Source organism: Periophthalmus magnuspinnatus, chromosome 13 (genome assembly GCF_009829125.3).
Source record: "Periophthalmus magnuspinnatus isolate fPerMag1 chromosome 13, fPerMag1.2.pri, whole genome shotgun sequence".
Classification (NCBI taxonomy): Eukaryota; Metazoa; Chordata; class Actinopteri; order Gobiiformes; family Gobiidae; genus Periophthalmus; species Periophthalmus magnuspinnatus.
In genome coordinates, this window is record NC_047138.1 from 10,804,282 (window position 1) to 10,829,395 (window position 25,114).

The following is a 25,114-nucleotide window of genomic DNA, read 5'->3' on the forward strand; positions in this document are numbered from 1 at the left end:
TAAATCTGCATACGTCTATTTATTATGTGAGCCATATTCACAGCCGTGACATCTGTACCAGCTTTTTAAAATAATTTGTTCACTAATCTGTACTTTTGTCTTAAAATAGGAAAAGCACCAAGTCATATGTGAAACATTTTGAGATCTAGAGATGTTTTTCTGATTTTGAATAACCGGATGCTGATATGCCACATTGATGTCGAAATGATAGTCAGCAAAAGAAAGACTTTTGAGAAAAAAAATAGAGAAAGCTGGATCTCCAGGCTGGTCCAGGTGCTCACACTGCATTAGTTCTCATTCATCCAACTGTGCGGGCATGCTAACCTTGATTGTGTATAAGCCAATAACGCTCAAAGTCAAGCTCACGAGTAAATGTTGTTGGATGAGAGCACAAGTTATAAAATGACAGACTCTCAAAGACAACAAAACAAATTGAAGATTGTATTATTAAATTTTACAAACATTTGCTCTCGACTCAATCGCACTTTATAATCTAAGGATATTTGAGCATTATATCTGTGTATACGCCACACCTGCCCGCTCCCTCCTGTCCTCTCTCCAGCTTTGTGTGTCCCCTACCCGCCTCGTCACCATGTGAGGCAGCACATTCAGCTACCCCCGCCCCCTCCCGGAGTTCTGCAACACTGACACACACTCTCACTCTCACACTTCAAAATCAAACTTAAAAGTCATCTGTTTAGACTGGCTTATTTACTCTGACCTTAGCTGCACTGTCCCCGTTAACAAGATGCTTTAAACCGTTTATAAGCTTAATGCATTTTTCACATGTAATGATTTCTAGATATATTATTTTACTCTAATATGCTGTCTGTCCATCCACAGGTTTCAACTTAATATTTGATCTTTTGAATGGTGAAAAGTCTTCAATCTTCAAACTGTCACATATAACACAAAGCTAAAACCCATGAATACATAATTAGTTTGTTTACTGCAGATGTACCCGGGTGCTGGTTAATGATATCACTAGTGTGCTCGATGACCTCATAGTACTCCTCCATGCGCAGCAGACATTGGCAGTAGTTCAGGGTTAGTGTGTTGGACATCTTCTCCAGCTTTAGCCACGGAACCTCCCATGCTTTCTCCTACAGCCATACACCTTCATTACACATCACAGGATACTTCACATTAACGTGTTTTTAATGTTTTGTATGCACCTTGGTCTGTACGTTTTTCAGGCAGATGATCGCTTCTTTGTACTTCTGAGCTGCCTCCGGATAGTGGCCCTGCTTATAGAACTTATTGCCCTGGCCATGCAAAACAGGCACCACCTTCAACCTCTCCTCATCATTCAAAGCCCATGACTCCCTGTTGTACTCGTTTGGCTGCTGGACCTGTTAGACACACATATCACATTTAGTTATAATATGGGCATATATATAAAAATGTAGTGAAGTTTGGGTAACCATCTGTCTCTTTTGGTTGTCCCATAAAGCCATTTAGACCCATGTTCCTCGCTCACTGTATTTACTGAAGGTTCCTCCTTTTTCACAGATATATGAATAGTGAGATTTACATAGAAAACAAGATTCCTCGAAAAAAAAAATAACTTTTGGTGGGTCCAGCCTTTCTGTGGTGCAATATGATATGATCTGTTGCTATTCCAAACTTTCTATCTGTGTTTAAGGGATAAACATTGAAAACCGCACGATTTTAATCTATACTTTTAAATTCATCATGTCCATTCCACCATGTCCCACCACATTACCAAACTTGTTCCACTTTTACTTTTATTTGAGGTGGTCACCCTAAATGTGTATGTTTAGAGTTTTCATACCCTGATCAGCTCAAAAACAAAGTATAATGGTTTGGGCTCCTTCATGAGTTCATCCAGGTCTTCGTATCCAAGGCTGTGGTAAGCAAACATGTTTGCCATCCCGCATGTGTGCATCTGCCACTCCACCGGGTCTTTGCCTTCTGCGATTCGTCTCATACTTTTGGCCACAAGTGGATAAATGCCAGTGTGCTGAGAAAACAAGGCAGAAAAAGGGATAAGTTGAATCTGAAGTATTTTTTAAACTTTATAACATTAGCAGTTGTGGGTTCCTGAATCATCTACATCGGCGATTCTTTCCGTTCACACCGAGTAGCACTTATGATTTGGCTTTCTAAGTATCACTAGATCTACACCAGGTCTATAAGAGGACTATCCCAGGACTAAATTAAGACTAAACTAGATCTAAACAATGGATACAACAAATTTAGCAAATATTACAACGGTAGAGGACCTTGCGTATCATCAGAAGGAGTACCGTTTGAGAAGTACTGGTCTGTATTTCATTAGCGTGACAACTATAGCTGCTTATATCCAAACTGTATATCTTGTCTAGAACTGTTGAAATTGAATTCATAACTGCGACAGCCTATACTAAATTAAATATCTTTGTTTAATTCATAAAATAGACTTGTCTATTGCATGACTTGGTTATAGCTACATGTACCCTTATTTCTGATCAACAGTCTGGTTGTTTTGTCATTATAATGTATAGAAGGCCTATTATAGCATTTCTTGCTAACATTACATCACAGTATTATGTAACTGCCACATCGATTTTTGTGTCAGGGCTAAAGTAGTAGTTAATCCCACTAATGATGAAAGGCAAAAGTGGTGCATTGTCTTGTGAATGTGTGGCCGCAATGTAAAAAAAAACAACAAAAAACCCCCAAGAAAAATAGAGAATGGATAATAAATACTCTGAGCTCCATCAAATCTAATCAAAGAGGAGAGAGGAAAGAGAGAGGGGGATGGAGAGAAGGAGATAGAGAGGAGGAGAGGGTGGAAGAAACCTGAGTCAGCAGGTTTCAGAGCTGATTACACAGGAGTGAGACTGATGCAGATTAATGTACCTGCACCATCTGCCACTGAAAACGCAAGATTATTTAAGGCATGATTTGTGTCTTAAGGTTAATTAGGTCATGGCAGTAGTAACAGTAGTAGAAACTTAGAATTCATGTCAATAACACTATGGAATGAGTTGTCATAAGCAATTTCAACATTTCAAATATATAAAGAAACAACTTCACATACCTATTTTACTACTGTTTATAGTTTATATTGTTCAGTGATAGGTTGCGTTAATGTACTACAATTTGATGAGGTCTTAATCTCAGATGGAAATGGAAGGCCTGTGTACCTCTGTGGGAGATGTACTGCTTTTTCTACAAATAATCCCACTGCTTTTTAGGTGTTGCGAATTAGCCTAGACTATAAACACTGTGATACCCGCATCAGATTATTGAATTGTTAATGTTTATTGTATCTGTCCCTATTAAAAAACAAAACAAAACAGTGATCACATCTTTGGGGTTAAATAATAGTACCACTTTCAGGCAAAATTGTGAAAAAAATAATGACATAGGCCTATAATTTCTCACTTACGACTGTGTCGCACCAGAACTCGGCCACCTCGCCAACCCTCATAGAAGCCAGTAGTGTCTCCCAGATGTCCAGTTTAAACATGTTTCCAATCACTATCTCCATTGGAGTCCCCACCACTTTACTGTCATCTATCAGCGTCCGCTCGTCATCACACAGCTGAGTCCTGAAGTGAAAGGTCACCTAGGGGAAACAAGAGGGACACGGCTTTTCATTTGATGCTCAAATGACTTATTAATTAGCACAGAAAATGCATTTTCATACACATTTATGTCTGCAAAACAGGCACCAGTACTTTGCAACAACAAAAAGTATAGATACATAAATAAAATAAATATATGATAATGCAGTTCTATCTAGACGTTTCCACTCTGATTATTTACTGGATACTTGGTAGTGATAGAAAACTTAAAAAATACATTATGAACATTCTCAAATGACTCCATTGTCACAGTGTATGTTCTTTCAAGGTATGCTACTTAATTTGATTTCTGGCCCTGGATGGCTGCTGCCATCTTCTGGGCACTGATAATTGCTGCACATGTATAAATAAATAAATAAATAAATAAATAAATAAATAAATAAATAAAAAATAACAATAATGAATTAGTCTTAGTGTTTTCCAGATGCTCATAGTCACTTTGCAGTTTTGTACATTATTCATTCATTCCTTACCTGGTGGTGGTAAGCTACTGCTGTAGCCACAGCTGCGCTAGGGCAGACTGACAGAAGCAAGGCTTTCAATCTGCACCATCAGCCCCTCTGATCACCACTAACACTTACGCACACACATGCAGCACTTTCATACAAGGTGCTGTAAGTATCTTGCCTAAGGACACAATGTAAGTTTTTGCCACTGGCGCCCCACTGTAGCACCTGGTATTCTCGACAGTCTCCCTTCCAAGTACTAACCAGGCCCAGCCTTGCTTATCTTCTGAGATCTGACGAGATTAGGCTTTGACAATGTAGTATGCCTTGTTAGGCCTGCTTTACCTTGGTCCCTGTGCAGAACTTGGGGATGTCTCCGGTTCCTCCATGCAGAATAGTCTTCCTGATGCCTTCAGAGCCCAGCAGCAATGCATCTTGCATGTCCGACATCTTAGCTCAGTCTATAACACAAAGCATATGTGTGTGCTGCTGTCTGCAGGGCACTGGGCCTGAATGAAGAAGGCAGATGACACAAGCATGTTTTCCCCCCAGGATAATCTCAGGCATGGATAATCAGATTACACTTCTGCATGTCTTTGTTTGGATTTTGTGCCAGTTATCATTGTAGCTGCCAGCAGCATATAAAAATGAAAAGAACACATTTGAGAGAGTAGATTAGTGTAAGGTCATATCAAATCAACAGTATTCTCATATAATAAAAGTGTTTTTCAGTATCTAGACTTTTCAAAAGAGTGTGGACATTTCTGAAGACAGCGTATAAAACAGAGTTCAGAAGCCCAATTAAAATAGTTTAAAGTTGACATTTATTTGCAGTAAACCTGGAAGTTAGGAGTGCTTTAAAATAATAAAAAGTATAATTTCTACAAATTTACTTTTGTGAATGTATTATGAAAATTACATAAAACTACAATTCTCTGGAAAATGTAGGCCTATCACTTGTTAATGCATTTCTGGTGTTCAGTTGAGTTGAATGGAGGTACTGCGTGAGACAGACAGAGAGAGAGAGCTAGAAACACAAACAGCCCCATATACGCAAAGGACATTGTTTCCATTCCAGAGGAAATTTCCTGGATTTATGTGGATGTGGTGATCTGAACAATGCGCCCAATACAGAGGAACAGTGGAGCAGACAATTACTCTATGGACTCTATGACCTGGTCTATTAAACATCTGTCTCCCATCTGCAGGGCACCGTGTGTGAGAGAAATGCATAGCTCCTGTTGACTCTGTAAGCACTTTGAGGGGCTGTTACTTCAGAAATTACCCAGTGTTAACACATATTTCCACATGAATTACACAATAGAAAACCCAATTATTTTGAGTTGGCTGCATAACCCTGTAACAGAAGAGGAAATTTCAGATGATCTGTTAAACATTTCATTAATTCAGAGAGAAAAATATCCAAATATAGTATTCAACAACAGCTTGAATGACGATGAGGCCATTTGTGTGCTTCCTCTGTAGTGACAATGTTATGACGGTCTAAGAAGCTAATGCCTTGATTTAATATATAATTTACATTCACATAGCCTATGTCAGTAATAACAAAACATACAATAATAATGCTTTAATCCAGGCCTATTTGCAGCCTGAGGGCCAGATCAAGCCCTACAATGTTGCTGAAGCCTTTGTATTTTATTTTTGACAAAACCTGAATACAGCAGTTGCTGTATTAATATATTATTGAAACAGATTTAGTCTTTTCACCAACCCCAAATTGTGTTAAAATGTTTGTGTGTACCTCCGGCCCAAAGGCCACGGACCTTCTAAAAAAAACCTTAAAGAAAATAATGTTAAATAGCCCTGCATTAGTTAATATGCAAACATGAATGGATATTGTAAGGAATGGTCTATTTAATTGTATGTATTTATTTTGGAAATAATGATTATTTACCTAATAATAAAATACATTTGTTATGCTCACCTTATAATGAACAACTATTGCAGCAAAACATGTATGAGTACGTAGCAGTAAAAAAAAGCTTCTTGGGTGTATAGCTCTTGACAGGGTTATGTCTCCATAGTGACAGACTTTTACCTCATCATCCTAATTTATCATTTTTCTTTCAATTTAGCCATAGATATGTAAGAAAAAATATGTATTATTAAATCCATTTACATGTTTTACTGCTATTAACCTAAATGTGGTAACAATGGGCTATGTTGTACCTTGGCCTCCTTCTGCAGTGACTCACAGAACATGCGTCACACACACCTACAACACTGTTCTGCTGTCTGGCTGCATTACCACATGTTAGCTCTGTATGGGAAACCAGTCTACTGTATCAGCTCCTTCATTCACACATCTTTGAGAACACTCCCCTCTTTATCCTATCAGTTGCGTCCGTGGACACCCATAGCTGATGCATTAGTTCCACTTTGAGCAAGTCATAGTCTATTTTGGGAAAGTACAGTCATGGATTTTCTAGGGAGGAGCTATCCCCTGTGCAAAAGGCCATTCATTCATATGTATAACACATGGAGGGAGGTTTTCTTCCATGACGCACAGAATACACGCACATAACATAATATTTATGAATGTGTAAACTTTTTGTGCGCTAATGCTGCTGCTGCTGCTGCTGCTGCTGCTATGGGAATGAGGAACTGGTCTCAGGGTTAGGGAGAAAGAGGTACAAAAACTAGAGAGAGAGCGTGTGCTATATGAGACAGGGGGAGCATATCTCAGTAAAGTAGATTATGTAATGTCCATTTGTATATTAAAACAAACTCTCAAATGTAGAAACAGACCCATGACCACATACATGCACGTTGTAGCATAATGTATCCCGTCCTGCCACGTTAAAAAGCTCCTTATAGTTGCCCAGAACATAAATACCTCAAAACTAAATGGGATCGTCTAATTAAGCACAAGTGTTTATAATAAAAATGAAAAATAACTACTGTGATAATATAGCTATATATGTCAAAAATAAAATTAAATGTCACAATAAAAAAACAACAACAAAAAAACTAACAAAAACAAACTGAGTATATTGCTGATGAAAACAGCAATAATAAACTATAATATTGAAACAAAATTATGCTGCTGACATAATAACACTAAAGCAGGTTTGTCCACAAAAAATATTCTAAATGTGCAGCATCGATTAAAAAACCGAAACAAAACATGAGCTGTAATACATAGCTGAAAGAATCAGTAGTAGTTTGTGAATAATGAAATATATTTATTTGACCCTCTACAGTTCAGATCTAATCAAAGTACAAAATAATAACAAAAAGTTCTCCACTACAGTACAAAGAAAAAGTATTCACAATAAATACTGACCCCACCAAAATGTTCCATCTATCATTTATTGAACAATGAGTCGTTGGGAATTTGTCTTTCAACTCTATCTTGATGGCACAATGCAGGGTTGTGCTCAGACAGGACCGAGGTGGTGCTCAAGCACCTTTGACTTAAGTGCTCTTGAGGTCAGCATTTTTTTAGGTTTAATATTTGCCCCATGAAGAGGGCAGATGTGTAAAAGTTGTTTTAAACACTCAACAATAAAAGAATGTCGCTTTCCTCCCCTCTCCCTTTCTCCCCTCTCCCTCCCCTCTCCCTCCCTCCCCTCTCCCTCCCCTCCACATGTCTTAAACTTAACAGCACATAGCACCAAATCAAAGACTGTAGAAACTGTTTAAAGTCCATAAAGATGTCCTACATAATTTAAGCTTCTAGACATTTTTTTTAATTTTTGTACAATCTGCCTTTTATTCATGATGTTATGAGCTGAACAGATAATGCAATAATACCTCTGTAGATTCAATAGCGAGTATATTGCGTCAATGCATCTATCATTTCTCGGAAAAGATCAGTTGAATTCTTATAAAAACAACATAACACTGAAATCTAGGTGTTCAAACCCCTCAAATGTCTGTGTACGTCCCTGGTACAATGTACATTGTGTTCCCCTTAAGGAAGGTACATAAATAGTTAAATGATCAAAGCTGACCTGTCGTCAGCCATATAAACTTCAGGGCCTCCACACTCACACACCTTGTAACACAACAACAGTAAAATTGTAGTTTACTTTTGCTGGAGTTCTCAAACTTACTGTATTTTTTATTCCTAAGTCAGACATTCACATTTTGCGATTAACCTTTTGGTTTTGACAACATTCCCAACCCTTGTTTCATAAGTATGAAATGTCCTGATCCCAAGTTGCACAACCTTTGGCACACTTTGAACTATTACCAAATAGAGCTCAAAGTTAATCGAATACTTTCTTGACTAGAATGTACACTTTGCCTTACCCGACTCTCCACAAACTTCTTATTTATTTAATATACTTTTTTGCACTCAGACAATGAACAATACCAGTTTGATGTAACTAACTATCTCTATCAAAATCTCTTCTAATCTTTCTGTTAAGCTCTGGCATGTAGACATTTGGCAGTTGGCCCTTCTTGAAAAGGTCAGAGGCCAGCCACAGACAGGACTTTTGACTTGCAGTATGATCTCTAACCACTGGAGGACCACAGGACTACTCTCTCTGCACACTGCCATAATGTGTGTAGGATGTGTGTGTGCTTAGCTGTAGCTGCCCTGACTTGCAGAATTGTCAGGAACAGGCTGCACTTGGTGAAGTCATGCGTGTGTAAGGCGACAGCCTCAAAACTCTCTGGAATGACACTCAGATGCCAGAGGTTTGGGTAAGAAGTTCTTACAGTAAACTGTGCACAAAGTAGAGACTATCTACTCATCATTTATGAACAAACATTACTGTGCAGCAGTATTACCAAGTTGCTTAAGACCCGTATTGATAAACTTAAACAGCTACATAGGAAACAACTGAAATAACTATTTGAGTGCCAAGATGTGCTTCTCTCTCTCTCTCTGGATGGCCTGTCAGTTAGAAAACAACTTTGAACCAAAGATTACTGAACCTCTTGTACAGTGTGAATGAAACATAATAAGCACAGTTTAGATTTGTATTGGACTTTTTGAGCTTGTCAGAGCACTGTCAAACATGTATCATTCGCTCCTCATAGTGATGGCCACAGCTGCCCTGGAAAGTGTGGCTGCCAATTTGCCAGTTTGACTTATCCTACTACTTGCTTACATATCACGTTTATAATTCTTATGGGTGAAATGTCTTGCCCAAAGACACAATGGCAGTATACATTCTTTGAGAATTAAGTACTAACCATGAGGTGCCTAGGCAACACTCAAACCACTACGAAAGTCCAACTTCTCTCAGATTAAATTAAGTTTAGTGCGTTCCTCTGCGCCAGTGGTTGTTCATTATGCTGTAAATTTTTCATTCCTCATGTTTACTTTCTTCATTACCAACACCTAAAATTTATAGGCCTACTTATGGCAACAATACAACTATAATGATACTAATAATATTTTGCCTCACTGTAAATGCAGCATAGCAGGCTGCTTAGAGATCTTTACATTGGATTACATTTCACAATAGCAGACTTCTCTCTACATTTTGGCCCGAGCTTCTCCCCTGATTGGGCCTCTGCTGTCCCACTTTGTGCCTGGCCTCGACCTTTAGCTACATACCAGAACACATAGCAGCCAGGACAGAGTGCACAAGGCCAGTGCACTTATCTCACACAGGGTCAGAGATGGAATCTCTCAGCCAAAGCTGCACCTCATGGATGTGGTGTGCAGGTGATAAGTTCATTAAGACACTATAGTGATAGCCTGTGACCTGTTGTGACCACTCAGCAATTGGAATCTATAAAAATGGCATTTGTACTGAAATTAATGTTTTTACTGCCACCTGACACTAATCCAACCATTCTCTGAGTGACTTTTAGTGATGTTTGAAATTATATGTACTATGTACATGATTTGTTTGTTCATAATAAGCTGCACCTCTACACCAGTGCCACTCCCATGCGCCCATGTATTGTCGGGGATGTCAGCCATCATCAGGAGTAGACCTTTGATGAGCCACTTACACAGACGAGTCAAATCCTCCAGTGCTAGCACCATGAGCTAATTGAGCTAATTGACCTAAACGCCCCCTGAGAATGAACACACCTAATCTTATTGTTTGCTTTCACCAACAGCTCACTCCTGCATTAGCTTTCTCACTCCAGAGACACAGTTCAAGGGAAAATATCATGTAGCCAGACAGAAAGTTTAAACCCAATAGGCCTATATAATGTTCCATGCTATAGCTATGAGACTATGAGACAGATCTGTGGAGAGGCAACCCCACTTGCAACAACACTGAATCTTTTTTACTGTAATATTGAGCAATAAAATGCATGTAATTAAATAAATGCAAACTAGATCAGTTTAAAGTTGCATTGTGGAACAATCCAGGGAAACCAATAACATCAACATGGAGATAAGCAATTATCGAATCCTCAACCAGAAAAGTTACACAGTAAACCATTAACTCTTCTAAAATTTAGTTTGAAACTTTAGTAGTAAAATGTTAAATATAATGCTTGTAACACATTCATACAATTAAATAGGCCTAGACAGGGACTACATAATTAATCTGAAACAGCCTGTATTTCATTATCATCTGTTAGTAGTTTGAACCCAGATTTCCGCACACGACTGTTCTGATCAGACATGTGATTGTGGCGTATTGACCTTTTCATCATGCAGGGCCGGTGAGGATATGAGCAGAGGAAGTGGGATATTGAATGTGATTGAAGTGCAGCCAACACAGAGCTGGCCTATGGGATGCTCCTGCTCTCCCCATGGGCCTGTGACTGTAATCTGCTGCTGGATTGTCCGTCCAGGGATTAAATGGGTGCTATTCGGCGGCCATCCCGTCTGACCTCAATGCACTTAACCTGGCATGCTCTTAAAGCTATTTGTCCACCTGTTTAGAAGCAGGAAGTGAAAGCATAACAAGGGACATATTGGATCAGGGGTAAATGATCAATGTAATGTAATTGGTAGATATAGTATAGTAGCTATAGTATAGCTTTGATTGTAATGTAAAAAGTCAGGCAAATGAAATGGAAAATTTGTTTAAAAATCTTGAACTAACCTGGGTATTTGGCCATATAATATATTGCTTTGCCCACAGAGACAACAACAATAAAGAGAGCAGGAGTTGTTCTACCAACCCTTGTTTATGGCTTGCTTATATGAACACTGGTCCTACTACAATCATGTGCCTGCTAAAAGTCAATTTTGCACGGGAAATATTTAATAAGGAAGTACATTTTCTTTCTAGTTTGGACCTCCCTTACCAGGATCCAAAACATGTGAAATGCAGAGCCATATAAGCAACAATGTGGTTACGATATGTCTTTAAAAGGAGAGCGTGCTGCTGCTCTAGTCTCTAACCACACTATGTGAATAATGCATCGATCCCAGCTTTACAGTATCACAGTCCACTGGCACAGTGCGCATGGCTGCACACAAACTCAGTGAACTTCCATATCCCGCAAACAGTCCTGGGGGAGACGAGCCACTCACAAAAAACGACTTGAGACGGTGTTTCCTGAGTGGGGAAGAGTGCAGGAACAGTGGGGCGTTTGAGTGGGCCCAGTGGCAGAAGGACGGTTGGTGCGCTAATGTGGACCATGTGGTGCAAAGGACATGCAGCGCCTCCTCTGGCCAACGCCCCCATCTGCAACCACGCACAATTTCCTCAAATATGTGTGACATGCATGCAAGTATACTCAATGAATTTCTATTGTATTGAGGTTCAACAATGCAGCATAAGTTTGGTTTTATGCTGTAAGACTGGAGATTAGATGCATGCATATTTTATTTTATTTTATCTTTTTATAAAATCAAGAAAATAAATAATTGCTTAAGTGACTATTTCCCTGAGAGGAACTGGGATGTCCTGTGTTTCTATAGGTTTCCCAGGGTACTTTCCCTCTGTCCAAAGACATTCACATGTTGTTCAAGTGGAATGTGAGAGAATGTGCCCCACCCAAGACCCATATCTCCATGAGGACAAGCAGGTGTCGCCACCAGGCCAAGCAAACAGGTCAGATGAAACATCTTCCTTGAGACAAACTTGTAGTGGATCTTCCACCCAAAAGAGTCGTTCCTAGTAAGAGTAGTCACTAACAGTACAAATACTACATGTTATTTTCAAAAGATTTTTATCAATCATGAAAGATTTACATGAATTTGCGCAGTATCTACTGCAACAATTTCTTACAACTTTAAAGCTACGATCTGCAAGTAACCGGTCCCCTCCTCCACCTTCTCTTCACCTGGCCTTTATTCAGGCGCACCTTATTCAGTCAGGCCAAAGCTGGCACACTTACAGACCACAGAAATGTGGTGACATGTGAGAATACAACACAGGCAGGTCGGCCCAGAATTACAGATGGTCGCTTTAAAGCAACTGTTTAAGGATTTTCTTTTTTGGAATACTGTATTTAGTACTAATATATATCCAATCCAGAATCCAGATTTGGAATCTGTAAGTACACTATGATATACATTGTACACTATGTACTACACTCTTTTGCAGTGTTTGCATTTCTATTAGGTGCTAATGAGCAACAGTAACTTTGGAAATCCTAGATGTTCACTAGTCTCACTTGGTCTCACTCTTACAAGGGATTAAGTTGTCAGGTTACATTGAACTCCGAGCGCCCTCCAGCCAGACAAAACCGTCTTAAGGTACAAGCCGTATGGTTATTTATAACTGTGTTGGGTAAGCGCTCTCCCTCTTTGGCTGCCTCGACATGTATGGGCCTCTCTTTTCAGCTAACTGCATAGGGTTTTCAAGTATGTGTCTACGTAAGGGCCAGATGAGAAACGGACATGGACGAAACGTGTGTTTGGATTCGGTTGGAACTTGTCAGACTTGGTGAAGAAGTACATAATGAGCCTTCACTGAAAAGACAGACAGGAGCAAACGTTGTATTGGAAGTCTACACATCTGACGCTCTCATCCATCTCCACTCTTTCTTCCCAGCCCACCTATGTGGAAGTACAAGCTATTTTGGGAGATGGTGCTGGCCAAATACCAGCTGCAATGTGTAAAACTATCCGAGACAGAACACACAGTGGATTTGGTAGTGCACTGTAGTGATGGCAACTACACAGTTTCTGTCATACAGTACTTAAAAAATAGTTTATTTTTTTATTTTCTTAAGAATGTGTTAATGGTTGTGATTCCAAATTACACTTCCTCCTTGGACGGTGTTTGTTCAATAAACCAGAAACCACCGCCCACAAGAGCTGTCTCAATTATCATTTTCTCCAAATACTAGCAAATGCATCTCTGTTTTTCCTTTTAACAAATTATTCATAAAACACCATTTTTAAAGGCCTCAACACATGTCTGATTTTTGGCTGCTTCAGAATGGAAACTCACCAAAGGGTCTGAAGACAGTTATTGACTGTTTCAAGTGGCTTGATTCATTGGTCATTTATCATGGCAATGTGTCAACAAGACAAAGGTTCAATTTCAAAAACTGCCCCAAATGAAAGACCAGACTACAGCACACAATGCAATTAACAAAAATTCTCAGCCCAAACATGATATTTACAATCAAAATTTTGTTTTGTAATATTTGCCACACGTCATAAGGCCAGTTTTTCCCAAATGACGGTACTTTTTAAATGTTGTCCATTCAGTATAATATTAACCATAGTGACTTGTGTTGCACACGGCTCAGTGGTTTACCTGACAATGACAAGCAGAAAAGCAACTTCTCAATCTGCCTCAATCTCACAGAAGTTGCATAAACACTCCTGTCATGTTAGATCAATCAGTTTGGTGTGAAGGGTGTGGATTGCATTCACACATTGAGATGACAGTACACCTGTGACCTCATTAAACTATATTTGGAAAGGGTCCAGGGTTTTAAAAATGGCACTTTGTACTCAATATCTCAGTTTACTCTACAATACTGCACTTACATCACCATTATGTCCAATTTTATAAGCCACCAGTAAAATAAAAGCCCTCATGTATAATTTTGGTAGTCATCAATATTTGGTGATAGCGCAGCAATTCTAGACCTTGAGACAGGGTCTTGGTCAGGAGTACCTTAGGGAGTACCTTGCTGGAGTATGTTGATGTACTATGATGCATATAGGATTGATGGAGGAAACCTACTCATGACACAGGGAAACCATACAAACTCTACAGATAGACCCTATACATTGTCCTTTGAACCTGTGATCATTTCATTGTGTGGTGCAAGTGCCCCTATATTTCTAAATAAATATATTTCTTTTTAAATGTCTATATCTATCAATAATGGACCACTGTTTAGATTTATCCCCCTAGTGGTCAAGTCCAACGATGATATAATAAAAAAAATTGAGATTATGCATACAGTTGTTGTTGGCAATTGTGGCAGTCCTCTGGTGATGAAGAAGAGCAAAATTCTAATAGAAAATGATGTAAAACACAGCCAGAAATGCTACTGATGGCAAATAGTGGTAGTGTTGAAGTCCATGCGGGGAACTCTAGCTGCCTCAGTCTGCAGCTGGTTTAATTGAATGATGAAAATTAATATTCACCCTGTTAATTCATCGCTGGTCTATATTTTATGCAAAATTACAGTATGTTAGCATGTAATGAAAAGCACAGCTCCCTATTAGTTCGCCTGACCTTTGGAGCAGACTTTTACAGTCACATGGCTGATGGAACTGGATGTCAATTACTTGGTTGCCATGGTGATGATTTCTCTAGTTTTCATTATTCCATCATTGGTCAAGCATATAAAATATGCTCAATCATAGGATTACTATATTTTTCATTATATGCTAGTAAAGGTCCACTACTGAAAAACAACCATCATTAAAATGTAAATGGACTCTACAAAGGCTGCATGATTTTAGGAAAAAAGTCAAATTTCAATTTTTTTTTAAGTATTACGAAAATCTGAGCAGCTAAAAACTAAAGGGTTGACAGTTTTTTTCTTTCTTTTTAATAAGAGGATATTTTGTTGTTTCGATGCATCCAACATTCTATTACCTAAATAATTACAGTCTTTACAATTTGATAATTGCACCAACTATAATTTTGATTTCAATTAATTTGTGATGTATTGCACAGCCCTAAAATGTACCAGTTCCTTTTGGTTTGTTCTAACAGCCCTGCTATGCATCACACTAGTCCTATGCAGAGTGTCACGCCTTTCTGAGTGACAGGCGAGCCAAGGTGTGGATGTCCCCTTGGGATACAGGTCCTGCTCAGGCTGGAGCAGTGTGCTAAGGCGCTGCATGCGTCCACCACGTCACACACCACTGAGTCAGGTGCACTGTGAAGGAGGGAGTGCCAGCTGCTGTCGAGGCAGGGATAATCTGCCTAAGCTGCTTTCACATGATTTCACCCACAGGGAAGAATTTAGGAGGCGCTTGTAAACCTCTTCAGAGCTGGCCTTGGAGACTCTCCCTGCTCCTATCTAAGAGACTGGGGAATATAAGGGAACTCCATTGAGATAGAGGGGGCAGAGGGTTAAAAATGCCACTAATGTTACAGAGCATATCAAACGTTTATGAAATAATTTGCCTTTTACCAGTCAAAATGTTTGGACCTGGTGTAATAATGGCTGTACTTAGTGGCCCTATCCACATTGAACAAAAACTAGCACAAAGCAAAAATGAACCAAGGTGATTTTTCATTATATGCTAACAGTTTTTGGCATTTGAAAGGACCTTCAAATACAAAATAAATATAGCAAATTTCTGGACTCAATCCCTGGCAAAAATATAAGTTTGAACATTTAAAATGTTGATACTTTCCAAAAACAGTGAATCACCCATAGAGTTATATTGACACTACCCGTCATCTGATGCTATAATGTGATGTACTTATAATTACTTCTACCATTTTATATGATATTACTAAATAAACACATTGATTTTACCACTGTACTGTCCTCTCTATATCAGTGTTTAATTTATTGGCTGTTCATAAAAGTACAACAAATAGACTGGAGTGGTAAAATAGATTGTACATGAGATACAAAGTGCGATTGACTTAAACAGGGCAGGGATATTCAGTCTGACCTTCTGAGAGAGCTGGATAGACCTGAACAGTAAAAGATAATCTACTAACAGCCTGGGTCAAAGTCAGCCACCTAATGCCTTTCCAGGCTGTGAGGTGGTGACTACTGTTACACGCTCCAAAGGGCACAGGCAACCATAGGCCTCCTGTTACTACTGAAGAAACTGTATCTTCTGATTTAAAATTAAGAGCATATATATATATATATATATATATATATATATATATATATATATATATATATAAAAACAAAAAGAAAGTGGTCCCTCTCTTCTGGCTTTAAACATATGGCTTTACAGCTGGCACAGGTAGTGGCCCTCTGGGTACTCCCCACATCTGGATCAGAAAATCTAAAGCATAGAGTGGACACATGTGCACATACCAGCAGAAAAATACTACCATTATAAAGACTACAGGTGCTTCTTAACACTCACCCAAGTCCTGAGTATGTGTAAAGGTCTCCTATATGTGACCTTTGTGTGCATCTTGATAATGCAGGGGTTTGACAGTTCTACAGTGCTACTCAAAGGGAAGTACAGAAGAGGGAGACTGGACTAATTCCAGGTCTGGCAGCCATAGGGGTGGAAGGGTGAAGCACAGGTCTGCCAAGTACATGGGCTGAACAGCAAAGATCAGAGGGCCAAGACATAAGCAGATTGAGGATCAGACAGACACAAGGTGATCCATAGGCCAAAATAGGGGCCATACCCGAGCACATGATTTATCCATGATTTCAGTATGGTGGAGCGTAGGCATCTGGTTTAGTTCAGGCGTGGAACATTCCTTTCCTGTGTCAGGCTCCGACTGGCAGCTTTTTAAAGAGACACCTTTGAGCCTGTATCCTGCTCTGGGCACTTGAAGTCTGCTTTATGAGTGCTCGGGTCACACACCACATGTCTGTTTATGGTGCATGTCATTCTCATACAGGACTTACACATATGCTCTGTGCAAACTGCAGACTGTATGACATTGGAATCACTTTTTGATTATATATCATACTGTGGTTAAATTGAATTCTGTCAACTGGACAAAGATTATAAGAGTGAATAATAATCATTCAATTAGTTTCTTCATTTCTGACAGGGTTCTGATAAGTCACTATATATATATGCATGGAGGAGCTAACTACACTAAAACTAACACACCCTAGTTGTTTGCAGTAAGGACTATCTGTTATTAGTCCATTGAACTACCCTAGGAACTCTCACCTGAGTCATATTTTGCATGATCTTTCAAGTCATCTAACTCCTGACCCATTAGGGGCCCGGGCCAGAACCCTGTCAGAACTAAAGAAACTACTTTGTGATGATTCACAAAAGGTTTAGTCCACTGAGTTATTTATTGGAATCAGTTATTTACCTGTACATAAATAACTCACTTATTTACATACAGTACATAAGTGAGTTATTTACTGGGATGTCATTTTAGCATTTAAATTATATAGTTTATATTAATGATAATGGTCAAACGCTGTGAAAGTTTATTATAAAACAAAACAAGAGCATGAGGTGATATTTCTGCAGTTATTACTTTTCATTTACTTTTTGTTCAGTACACTCAAATTAGATATTTACAGTTACACTTTATCACATTTCTAATGGATTGCAAATGTATTATCTTTATCATGAGAACTCCAAAAATTCTGAGATATCATTTTTTGTCAATATCGCCCACCCTTAAACACATTTAACATGTGATAATGCACTCAGGTGAAAGTCTTCAATGCTCCTCATCAGCTAATCACACCTCATCCGAAAACATATAATGGTTCCGAATATTTCTCTCATTCCTTCATGATTTGACGTCCCATGATGCAATGCTTTTGTTACATAATGCAGCAGGTGTCATGGTGTGAGGACTAGCACATGATCGAGCTGTACACGTAACTGGGTCTTTGTGCTGGGGTCAGGAGTGGACAAATCGTACAGGCCAGAGGGACACTGCAGACGTGTAGAGCTGACCACAACAGTTCTTCAGCTGGCAGCTTTAGTTGTAGTATGAAGACATAAAGCTTGCCAGTGAAGAACTACTGTGGGTCGGCCATAGGGTAAAAAAGTCAAGAAAAACTGTGGGTATGTGGTGACTATCCAGGTAAGGCATCATATTCTCAGGCATCATATTTATTCTGTTAAGCAAGAAGAAAATTAATTAGGCATCACACGAAAGCAATCTTTTCAATATAAAAAAATACAACTAAAAGTAGCTATTAACTGCTGATGAACAACACATCAATTAGATCAAACAAACTGGAAACTTGAATAAATTCTGTCAGAAATTGTTAAGTCTATTTATTCAAGATGATGAAACTACAGTACACTCTACAACACTCTTTGATGTAAATGAATAACTCAAGAATTTGTATTGTATCAATATGAATATTATTAGTTTTCTTGATCCTGAAGAAACATGCACGTAAACACCATGGGTTAGATACAAATGATCCCCATCATTCTGCTCCCTCATAAACAGACACAATGCATTTGAATACAGGCAGTGGAGACACTAAAGGCATCTTGCTCATGGACACAGTAGCAATAGGGATTACAGTGATCAAACCATCAACCTTCAAGTTCGGTACTGCTGCCTGCTTTATGAAAGACAGACATGGGACAATATAGTGTTGTTTTGAATCAACACCATGAAAATGTGAGTGCTAGACAGCTCTCAAGAACATAGACAAAATCTTAATGTGAATAGAATAAAAAAATCAAATGACTATTGTTGATGTATAGGAAGTAACAAAGTTCCATTGTGGCTTTAGCACAAGTGGAACTGAAGTGGGAGAGGTGAGAAGAGACGATACGAGGAAATAGTGTTCCTATGATTCAGACTTGAGTTATCTGGCCTGCGTCAGTCTACTGAGCTCTTTCTGCCTTCTTTCCTTTTTAGCTATAATTGAACACAGAAAGTATTTACAAGTATGATATGAGCCTGGAACTCTTGATAGAAAACAGCTCTTGTTCTGTGGGGCAGTTGAGTTTTTGTAGTCTATATTCAGGCATTCATGTTAGAATTCTTTGTAAGTCATCCACTCTCTTGGATAAATAACCACAATGTTCAACTCTTTAACTCCTTTCAGAAACTCCTTCACATTTCAGTGTAGTTTTTCATATTGCTCAAATGTGTTGTTACATGTAATCTCAAAAATAACAATCGTATCCTGGTTTCTACAAGTGACATTTTGGAGGTTAAAACTACCAATTCGAACAAAGTAGCATTTCATTTGGCCCTTGAATTTGGTCTTGTCTGGCTCTTTTTCAGTTGGCCTCTCTTCAACTATTGCAGTCTGTCAGTCTGATAAAAAAAAAGTTTTCCTAGCAACATATTCCTTCACAGTTCAAGGACAGGACTCTGGGCATGTGAGTGCTGTGATTTCAGAGACACAGCGAACCCAACAACCCCTGGAATCAACACGAACCCTCTCCCTGCTCCAAGCAACAGCTGACATTAAAACTCCGGGCTATCCACTGAGATGTATTGTGCGGGTGTGATATTGCCGCTAAAATCCAGGCCAAATGGTATCTATTGTATGAACTCATTGACTACATTTGTATAGGGTACCTGATAGCAGTAAGCAGAGACTTTTTAGTGCCGCACAAAAGAATGACTTTAAGTAGGGGAGAAAGAAAACAGTTAACCTCACCCTCAGATGCATGCACACAATGATAATACATACAGCGGCTGACATGGGATCAAAAAGTCAAGAGCAAAGTCTCTCAATCATGCTATGCCACACACTGTTAAAGGGTTTGAGCATGCATGTGATTTGGAATGGTTTGATAGCATGTCTTAAAGTGCTTAAAAATAATAAAAAGAAGTGAAATTAGTGATGTAGTCTTCTCACAGTTATATTATTAGTAACTACTTCATTAAGGGCTTAAGGTTAGGAGTGAGAATATTTATTAAGTTGTTACTAAGCTTGAATCACTCTTTACAAATGTGTTGATTGAGTTGATGGATTAGGTGTTATTATACAATTACTCGCTAATGGCAATAAATCCTCAGTTTTGACTTTTACAGAAGACCACTAGCCAGCTGGGCTTAAGTAAGATGGGTATTATTTCAGGTTGTATACACAATTGGTTCTGTTTATCTTTTTTATAGCACAAGTGCAATGTACTTTTTTGTGCTGACCCATACGTTTCTGAAAAGTGAAAAGTGTCCAAGCTAAGTTACAATACTCAGTTAATATACAAATAAACACGTTAGAAAAAAACAAGTATGCTGGAAGTAGGTAAGATTCAAAATAATATTATAAGTACTTCAGATTTTGAGGTGAGAAGTTCCATATTTAATTTATCTCTGTGGCTGATATAAACAAACTGGAGTAACCATTACAGTGACAAATAGTAATGGTGCTTAAAGAAATGTCATTTTAACCTTGGTTCTGTCTTGGTTGTTTCTGGTGCTGACGTCATGTTCGGCACTCTCTGCATGCACCACACCGAGCCTGTCCCGGAGAGAACACAGTGTACCACAGTGATTTATTACACAGTGCTGTCGATTCCCAGGACAATTACACACTATGCAACAAGCAACAGGCTGAACACATACTAACTGTATGTCAGGTAGCCAGACAACAAATTCCAAATAACGACTCACGATTAAAGTACTCACTATTCACAAGCATGTATGAAATCATGAAGCAAAGCGTTTGAATGGTTTTATTAGGTCTACATGCGCTACTATTGGGAAGTGCGTGTATGGAGTGAACAGTAACCGCCCACCCCGCTGTTCTGGAAATAAATTTACCATTCAGTTATCTCATAGACTCATAATAATAATAATAATAATAATAATAATAATAATAATAATAATAGTAAAAGTTTGAAAGCTTGCTCCAGGATAATCAGCTATGTGGTAACTAATGATCACAAGACCTAGAATTATATTTAAAATCTGTTTCTGAAACTTTATAAACAGTGAAGTTATCAAAACATTTCACAGAATCTTGCATTTTAAACAGCATTTTTGGACTTAAAACAACCGCATTATAGATATTAGGTAGCACGTAGATGGTTAGCCTCCATGATGCCTTAATATTTGAATTTTTCCAAAAGTCTATGGGAAAAATGAATGGAAAATTTACTTCCAGAACCAGAGCAGGCTGTCACTGTTGAGCTCCAGTCTCATTATCTCATCTGTCCTTGTGGATCACTTAAAATCACTATCAAATGCCCTTTAGTTACACAAATTGCAGCAGTTATTCTGTGTAAAAAAAAGTTTGCGCCTGTCTCTCCAGCATTGCTCTCATAGGTGTAATAAATCTGGCAGCACTTGCTAAACAACTTCATTTGCATTTCCTCCGCCTCCGATTTTGCAAAATCGCCCCGTTTTGCATATTCATTCCGTCATAGGAGCAAAATTGCGCTATGTCTTCTTTAGCGTAGCCGTTTAGCACATGAGCAAACGCTTGATAAATGAGGCCCTGATTCAAATTAGAGCCACATCTTTTTCACACATAGGTTTCGATTAGAATAAATTAGACAAATAGGAAAGCCCAATGCCAGTGACATTGGGCAGATTTTATGCCAGATGCCCTTTCTGTTGTAACCAGCCATTCAATGTATTTATGGAGGCCTTTTCCTTGACTCGAGTACATGTCTTATTTTTTTAACTCTTCAACTATAACGCTTGGTCACTTTGCAAGGTTACTCGAGGCATTAAGTTGAAGGGAAAATACTACCACCGCCACTAACAACCCTCAAATACTGAAAGAGATACATTAAATACATTTTTTTTTAGAAGAGATTATAAATAAAACACTCAAACATTACAAAGTCTAGATTATCCATCCATCTTCCACTTATTCGGGGCCAGGTCACAGGGGCAGTAATTTAAGCAGGGACTAAACAGATTTCCCTCACCCCAGACACGTCCTCCAGCTCCTCCGGTGGGACCCCAAGGCGTTCCCAGGCCAGCCGAGAGACAAAGTCCCTTCAGCGTGTCCTGGGTCTTCCCCGGGGCCTCCTCCCGGCTAGGCTAGAATATACAACAACATACTGTAGTGGCAGTGGCAAAAGTGCTGTTCTGTCCTAAACAATTGAAATTTGTTATAAAAGAGCTTTCATGTTGTATTGAGGTTGGAGTAATGTATTCTAAAGTCAGCATGCAATTATAATTACAGACAAAAGATTAGTTATTACACAGGAACAAATGACACACCCCAAACAATGTGCCTGTTAGATCACAATGAATTAGAAATGTGCTAAGATTAGAAGTTTTGACTGGCTAAAGCAGAATAAATGTATAGTCACTCCACAGCCTTTGACCTACTAACAACAGCTGATCGTGCATAGTTAGTATAGGCTCAAGTCCCAAAGATTGTGATATACCATATGAACTGCATTGTGGTAGCTTGAGTTTCCTGGAATTCTGACTAAATGTGAATGAAATGTAAAGTATGACTGTGAAAATCCACCCTGAACGGAGAAGGGATTAAACCTAAGAATACAGGCCAACAGCAACACATTTCAACAGGCAGCACAGCAATGAAAAAGGGAAGCCCTGTGACTCATCCAAGGAATGTAAATACTGATCCAAAATCAATTATGACTATTCAATTCAGGCACGATACAGGTCTAGCACTGCCGCTATAGTTCACATTATGGGTCCTGAATGAGGCCAGGATGAATGTACTATATGCTGTAAATATGTGGGGAAAGTACAAAGGTGCTCAGATCAGAGCCAAATCGCTTTTGTGATTCAATGTGAAACTAGACCGTTGTTGAACAGGGCACATGTTTGTATTGTGTCATGTATATGTGTTATGAGAATAGCACAAAGCAGTGGGTCTCATATCTGGCATGATCTTATTTAATTTGCAGTAGGACAGGACTACACTGAAGTCCTTCCATTCTGTCAAACTAATAGACCTAATATATATTTTAGTAATGTTTTGTGACATATTTGTTTTCACTGTAGATTAGGCAAGTGGCTTTGCTCCAGATTTGTATTTTTGATCCCAACATAACTCATAACACAACATATTATATAAAATGTCATTAATTGCACAGCCCTAAAGTAATATGTGCTTTAATTATAATCTTCCTCTCATGGTATGATACTGTGCTTTTGAGTCAACATCAGATCAATACATTTGCTGGTGCATTCTCCTTCATCCGTGAATAGGATTAAGGAGAAGAAAAGAGATGCATTTTCAAAAGACATACAATTGACAACCTCACCAACACACACACACACACACACATGCACGCAACAGCAGTGTGGGTGATTCTGCTAAGACTAGCACTCTGTCAGGCAGGCTTTATCATTCACAGTACTGCCCAGTCCCAAACTGACATCTAAAATGACAAGACAAGGTCTGATTGACCATTTGTGTGTATTGTGACTGGAAATGTGCACTACAGTATGCATAAAATGTAAAGAAAATGAGTTACAGTGTTGATAGGAAAAACTAAAACGCAAGCAATATGCAAACATTTCTACTCTTACTAGTGTAATAAAAACAGTCTTTTAAATACAGTAAAATGTGGTCATGCAGTTGTTCTGATATTGCTAAAATGTTGTCCTGATGATGTTTTTCAGTATTGATACCTGTTAAAATGAGTATCAAGTTTCAATACTAGTTTTTTGTATCCAACACTGAGTAGGTAGGTTCACTATATTGTCTCCGTAAGAAAATGTGTCCTCTGCATTTGATGCATTTGATTCAGTGCCGCCAGGCTTGGTCAGGACTACCTTACCTTTTCCCTACTATCTAGGTATTGATTTTTTTTTTTTTTTCACAAGCATCCTCTCTCAATTATATAATTTAGTCACTTTTGTTTTCTATTTTTCTTCTAAATTTACATTGCACCTTCTGAATTTATTTTTGAATTCCTTGATTCTCTGCAGTACAACTACAGTTTAAGGGATCTGAAGCATGCAGAAATCGAGTGCGCAGTGCATGACTCAGCTGCGTTCATAATAAGTCATAACAGTAATATCAAAAATCATATCAATCTCTGGCTCCAATCATGCAGTTATCAAAAATGGCATAATGCTTATTGGAACAGGAAGACAGGCAGGAAGTCCGCAGCAGGGAAATGAGGAAGAGGATGTGATTTCTAAGTGAGGAGCGTCATCAAAAGGATTTTCATGCAGAGCATCTGGAGACAGGAATGCATGGGAACAGTATGTAGAGGCATGCTTAAACCATAAAGTGGGAAGGGAGGGTGTGATGTCATTAAGAGACTGGCATAGAGTAAGAAGGTAGGTACATGCAATAAGACAAACATTTTATAAGCAAAGCCTCAGGTTTCAAAGGCATAAGACAATTTTTATTAGGAATGGGAATCAATAAATGTCTATACCGATAAAAAAGATTTTTGAATTTCACAATGGTATATAAAATAATTTGTTTCATAAACACAGCCACATTTTTAGTCTAATTGTTTCTACTATTCTGTTAGAAAAAGACATGTCTGATGCATTGAAGACAAACTGGGACACAGGGAAACTGGGAGCAGCTGAGCAGAAATATTGGTGCTAAATATCAGCCATTTTTTCCTTATCAAACAGATAGCAATATCTGTGGGGAAAAAAACTCTGATATCACAGATACTGATATTAGCACCAATACATTGACCATCCCTAGTTTTTAATTGCTGTTTATTTAATAATACATTTCATTTTTTCTAATGTTCATTGCGACACCAGTGTGTCACCGCAGGTAGGCAGATTTAAGGGGTCTGTTCAATAGCAAAATTGAAGGAATTCACCAAGATTCCTCTGATTTACAGAAAACGCATCTCTCCCTGTGAGCTAATAAACTGAAGGAATCCAACTGGCCTGGGATGTTTGATTGAAACTTTAAGAATAAATTGTACAGTCTGTAACACTGTAATTAAAATAGTAAAAAGAAAGAATTTTCTTAATCTGTCATGGGTTCCTATATGTGAATGTGCATGTGAAGAGGTGAAAGAGGTGTCTGTCTCTGTAACTGTGTGACCATGCACAGGCCCTGGCTAAATAAATGCCCCTTTAATGTTCACTGAGCGCCTCTCTGTATACGTATCCTTTGTCGCCTCCCCCCACTCTTAGCAGCAATTTAGCCTAGCATGCCGAACGACAGGAAATGCCTGTAGGGTAAATGAATAAGAACTGGCAGCTGCCCATG

General features: G+C 38.6%; 1 protein-coding gene across 3 annotated transcripts in view; it reads right to left on the reverse strand.

The window, feature by feature from the left end:
- Positions 1-25,114, reverse strand: part of aipl1 (aryl hydrocarbon receptor interacting protein-like 1) — a 30,484-nt gene that overhangs the window by 232 nt on the left and 5,138 nt on the right. The window contains exons 1-6 of one of the 3 annotated variants that reach the window (XM_033977141.2): positions 11,475-11,511; positions 4,388-4,503; positions 3,398-3,577; positions 1,796-1,984; positions 1,176-1,352; positions 962-1,103 (exon numbers count right to left, since the gene is read on the reverse strand). In XM_033977141.2, coding sequence (XP_033833032.1) covers positions 962-1,103; positions 1,176-1,352; positions 1,796-1,984; positions 3,398-3,577; positions 4,388-4,492 — 793 coding nt within the window. In that variant the 5' untranslated portion in view covers positions 4,493-4,503; positions 11,475-11,511. Of the gene's footprint in view, positions 1-961; positions 1,104-1,175; positions 1,353-1,795; positions 1,985-3,397; positions 3,578-4,387; positions 4,552-11,474; positions 11,512-25,114 lie in introns of those variants that run through there. The other 2 variants (XM_055225909.1, XM_055225908.1) reach the window with 2 other exon arrangements.